Genomic DNA, 5,769 nt, shown 5'->3' with positions numbered 1-5,769 from the left:
TGTGTTTGGAAATGACATAAATAACAAGAGAGTTGCCCACCAGTCCGACCAGCATGATGAGAGAGAAGAAGAGGGGCACCAGCCAGGCATCCATGAGGAAGGGGTGCCGATCTCCTTCCTCCTCCTCCTCCTCCTCTACAACCCCATGTCTTCCCAGAGAGACGTTTGCTTCGGAGCCGTTGATCCAGACCTGCTCTGTAGAGTTCCAGAGCTCCGCGGAGGAGTACATTGTGACAGGACAGGCAGGATAAAAGTGAGGGAGTTAAGAGAACAAAACGCGTAGGTGAGCGGGTCGAGAAGAAATGGCAATTAGGAGAGACAACGAGCAGTATGTGTTCAGCCACTGAGTCCTGGTGCCCTCAGGCTCAAGAAAGGAGAGAAAAATGGACGGTTGAAAAGAGAGAGGAAAATAGTGGTGAAAAGGAAAAAAATCTGGCAAGGGAAATGCATTGGAAAAGAAGAGGAAAGTGCAAGTTAGGAAGGGCTGACGAGGAACAATAGGTGAGAAAAGAAATGGATGAGGGAGAGAAAGCAATTAGGTATCAAAGGGACCAGTTTGCACTTTGAATGAAAGGTGAAGGTATGGAGGAGACAGAGTGAAAAGAAGGACAGACAAGATGGGACAAAGAACCAGAAAGTTGCGGATAGGTGCTCTTTATATTGCACTCCAATGTAGCAACATAATATTATAGAACAGAAGAATAGCAGGCAAATGAGAGGAGAAAATGCTTCTTTTCTTCAGATGAGGTTCGATGAAAACTGTTGAAAAGCAGGGCTCCAAGCTGCCCTGGGGATTTGTTCATAAGGTGCAGAGGGTTTCCTGAGAGGCAGATGTCTTCTATGAGCTTGGTAGTCAAATGCCCAAAGGAAAACAAAAGCTTCCTTTCCTTGAGTTCGTTTTTTTTACCTCTCTTAGTTCCACCGCTCTTATCCTCTGTGGTGTGGTTCAACACGCCGTGTCTTAACCTTCCATTCAAGAGTCCCTCGATTCAAAGAAAAAAGACAGGCTTGTGTATTTGTTGATATTTGCTCTCTAACCCTGATGAAAGCATGCCTTCCAAAATGTGTTGTTATAAAAAATGAACAACCTGAAGCATCACCCGTTGTGTATTCTCCAGGCACAGCTGAGTTGACTTTAATTCAGCCTGGACTTTACTCAAGCAGAGAGCTCAGCAAAGAAGATGCTGACGGCTTTGTAGTGTGAGCAAGAGCAAGGACACACAGATTCAGTGGGGAGAGGAAGTGCGCACACACTTTCAGTGAGTCTGAATGCATGTGGGCTACAGCATGATTCTGGGATAAATAGCTGATGTCAGGGTCTCCTAGCAACGTTATCCCTCAATCCATCTTTTTGTTACAATTTGCCAAAAGAAACACACTCTCCCTCTTTCTCTTATTATTCTGTTCCACGGGAAATTACAATCACGTAACTCCTGCTGCAAAACATATGTAGAAAACATAACCCGACACAGAACGAGTGTAGACAGAAAATAGCGTCTTTATCATTGTCAGTTACATCTCAGGTTAACCCCTGTAAGCTTACGTATTCATTTATTGAAATAACAGTTGTACTAAATGTAGCCATGAATACCAGTATGTGTGGTAAAACATCGCCCAAAGGCCATTATATATGATGTATTAAAAATAAAGAGGATTCCATTTCTGACAGAACTGTGGTAATGCCTTTGTCCGTGTGACGGATCTGAAGAAGAACATAGAATAAAAACGAACAATCAGGAACAAACAAGCAGTATGCATTTTTTCCATCTTGCACTGAAGTTGTTTGCTAGTTACTAGCAACAGCAAAGAGTTTAGGGACGTGTCGTGTTCTTTTTGCCTTACAATATGATGGCCAACAAGTTAGCTTATTATCTTCACTGGGGCTTAAAACAACATATTTTATACGTAACAAAACAAAGTGTCAAATCAATTAAACTAGTACAAAAAGAACCGGAAAAGGTATTTTCTGCTGATATGTAAAATTTTACTGCAAGCCCTATGACAAGCAGTGATAACTTTACCCAAACAAAAATAGCAACCAATTAGTCAGCCAAAGAAAATCCATGTGCACGGCTGCTTCCCAATGCAAAGGATCTATTTGCATGTGTACATTAGGCACATGCTACTAGGTCAGCATGAACTGCCAGATGCTTCAAGGCAACAGATGATACAAGCTTGCCATTACTAAAATGTTCTAGAGAGAAAGACAAGCATGGTCTCCAGATGCAAAGCCGAATGGAAAAGATAGGGGTCAACTCATATCTGGGAGAACTGACAAACTCCACCAGGTGAATTATTAATGTGCCTTCCAGCAGGTACCTGCACAACTGGTGATGGACAGAGACAGCGTCCATACTCTCAGCCTTTTGGGGCTGACAGGTGTGGAAGTGCTGCTGCTACTTCTTTCAGTTACAGTTGCTGAGTTTTCTGACTCAGGTCTATTTGTTTTTTTAGCCTGGTATTTATTTATGGAGAAACCCAAAATGTGCGTTTGTGTTATAAGCAAGCTAACTTCCGTACTGTTGAGCCCCCAGGAAAGTTTCCACAACTCTTGGCAAAATTTGCAGATTCATTCTGATCAAATTATATGTTTGTATCTACCTAACCAAATTGTAAAATCAAATTATATTTAATTGTACTGAAAGGGAGTAGGTTAATATCGATAATCAATGCATAAAATTAACTGTACGTTATTTTTAATCATGGTTGTAGTTTGTCTACCTTTCGCTAAGGGGGTGCCGCAGCACACTCCACACCCCTAGTTCCCGCGGCCATGTGTAACTTCCACCTTTCTGGGATGGGACCCTTCAGTAGACTACCTTGCCCAATGTAGCATTTTGCACACTGTTCATCCTAACCAGTATATGTTGTCCTTGATTATTAGGAAGGAAGCAGTAGAGGGCTAGATGTAGCTTGCATTAGGAACAGCTCCTGGGTGTAGATATGCATCCAAATTCTGGATTGGCTGATTCTTATATTAGAGTATGATAAAACACTTTTGGCATGGGTGTTTGTGCAGGTGTTTAAAGTGTGTGCTATAAATGTACGCATGTTAACAGAACTGAAGCTTCAGCGCTGTTAAAGTTAGGCTGAGCATCTTCTGTCATTCTGGAAATCCATAAGCAGGTCCAGAAAGCTCTCAGAAGACATGGGCTGTTAAGGTTCTGTGCACAAGACAGATGAGCCTGGCAGCAGTCTTCTGACAAGATCCAGTCACCTAAATGATTTAGGGGGGGGGCATTTTTAGGCCTTTATTTGACAGGAGCTGACTATGGAGAGAGAGGGCGAATGACATGCAGCAAAGGGCTGCAGGTCGGAGTCAAACCCCGGGCCCGCTGTGTCGAAGATAAAATCTGTTTACCGTATATGGGCACCCGCTCTGCCAACTGAGCTAAACACCATTTGGTTATTAACAACGCTCAGGCGCAGCTAGAGATGTCACAGCTCTACTAAACATGAGTCCAGTATGTTTGACCCATTCATGTACAACTTCTAATGACACATTAGACACTGTGTAGAGAAATTACCTCACACAAGTACAAAATATATGAAAGTCCCTGCATCAGTCACCCTTTGACTTTCTTTCTGTCCGATTTAAACAAGCTTCAAAGTCTGTTAAACCTTTGACCCTCAATATTAAATAAAATTGCAAAAAGAATAAAAGAAACCGCTGTGCATTTTGGAAAGTCAGTCTTTAAATTTGTACATCTCTGCACACCTACAAAATGGTAATTGTGCTACTTTGGAACAAAGATTTCATTCAGTGCTTAATTTGTCATGGCACTGTTTTTCTTTGAACAGTGAAATGGTTTTCATAGGAAAACAAAGCAATCATGTTCAAGTGGCAGTTATCAACTTAGAAGGACAATAAGACCAGACAATCACAGCTGGCTCAAGTGGAGCCTCTCATAAGATCAGGTGGGAGTTTGTATACTATGCTACATGTTTGTTGTTTAACAACTGTTGATCAGTCATTTTTTGCACTGTGACAGAGGAGAGCAATTCATATTTTCTAACATTTTGTCTTGATTAAATGTTATAATGTAGCTGTTAAGATACAACTGGACACAATCTTTTACACGGATTTGACCAAGTCTCAATATGTCCACAGGGTCATAACTTGCAAACATGTCTGGGTGAGCAGTTAATGTGCTCTCAGGGTTGACTTTTAGATTTTCCATTTACAGAGCTGTGTAGAAGAGCAACATGATTATGATAGAAAAAAAGCATGTCGGTCAGACTTTATAATAGAGTTATGAAGGGGTAATATCGCTACTGTGCTTTTAGAGATGGATTCACATAAAAAACAGATGTCCTTTTACTGTGTGGTTAATACATTGTCATGTATGTTATATGTTTATTTGAAATCCATTCCACACACAAACATACACACACACATGAAGCAGTTAAAAAAAGATAAAAAAATCCATATAAAAATAAAAGTACTGTACCAGATGTTTAAAATAGAGTCCCCAGAGTTGAAAGAACTTGTGAGTTGTATCAAGTACATGTAAGGTTTATATTCAGTTCAAATTCTCTAATTAAAATAATTTACAAGAAACAAGACAGAAGTATCCAGTATTGCTGCAACTTGTGACAACAACAGTAAATGAAAGCAACAACCTGTGTCACACACATTCAGACCAATAAAGTTTCCTCACATTTATTAAATGATTACGTTTAAATTGTATCATATTGTTCTTCCAATAAGAACCTTCCAATAGGTTGACACACATCATTAATTCCTGGATTTATGTGCAGAGGCAACATTTTTTGAGTGAATAAAGCGGTACATGCTATGTACCAGTGCAGAATGGCAGAAAGTTGGCCAGAGAGGATGCTGGGGACAGGACTTTGACACCAGAGACCGGGGTTCACACCCACACTCCCATTGGTGGTTTCATTTAGGCAACAAACGCACTTGGAGGTTGGGGTAAGATCATGGTTTTGGTTAGTAAGCATGTTCTTAAGTCATTGCAGACTTTTTATGTGTTAAATCAGAACATTATCTTTCCATAAACTTAGCCAAGTGCCGTGACTGTTTAGACAGACTACTTTAAATGTAAGCAGATGTTGTATTACCAGAATTTAAATAAATAAACACATACAGTACATATATATAGTATACAGTACATATATATATGGGCATATTTGAGCCTTTATTTTATAGGAAAGCTGAATACATGAAGTGAAAAGAGAGGGGGAATAACATGCAGCAAAGGGCAGCAAGTTGAAACTGAGCCACTGCGGCGAGGTTAGCTACCAAAGCCCCGAGAATTAATTTTTTGATGAAAAATTTGGTATCAATATTTTCATGACTTGCCAGATACAATGTGTTATGTTATTAAAAATGTAATCCGGTCTGCATTAGGTTTTCCTGATTTGCTATTGCAAATTAGTTTCATATAGATGTAATTTCTAAGAGACAGGGTTGATTCGGACAAAGGCAAAGCAGCAAGTGAACAGCATTACATTAGCTGTGGTTTGAGCTCAAGACATACTGCGGTTGGTCAGTAAAAGTCAGAACCAGACTGAGTTTATTGATTTGTGTTTTTCTGTGGAGGCTCTGAGCTATGTGGTAGGGCACCTTGGACATTGTTTGGCACTCTAAGGGCCTGAACTTTTGGATTCATCAATAGAAGACACAGATAAAGCAATGGAAAGGGAATGAGTAAACGGAGGCCATGGAGACTAGAGAATTGGGTGGAAAGACAATAGAGAGTAGAAAGGGGGGGTAAGTGGGAGAGGCAAGGGGAGGAAGACAGACAA

At 40.5% G+C, this 5,769-nt stretch overlaps 1 protein-coding gene across 1 annotated transcript in view; it reads right to left on the bottom strand.

Moving 5' to 3' along the window:
• The window catches only part of kiss1ra (KISS1 receptor a), a 10,410-nt gene extending 9,651 nt beyond the window's left edge, over window positions 1–759 (bottom strand). Inside the window, exon 1 of the mRNA XM_034887814.1 lies at window positions 2–759. Within this exon, the coding sequence (XP_034743705.1) occupies window positions 2–229 (228 nt within the window). The 5' untranslated portion in view covers window positions 230–759. The remainder of the gene's footprint in view (window position 1) is intronic.
• Between the last annotated feature and the right edge of the window lie 5,010 nt (window positions 760–5,769).

This window comes from Etheostoma cragini, chromosome 12, assembly GCF_013103735.1.
Source record: "Etheostoma cragini isolate CJK2018 chromosome 12, CSU_Ecrag_1.0, whole genome shotgun sequence".
Lineage (NCBI taxonomy): Eukaryota > Metazoa > Chordata > Actinopteri > Perciformes > Percidae > Etheostoma > Etheostoma cragini.
This window is presented reverse-complemented; position numbering and strand designations above follow the sequence as displayed.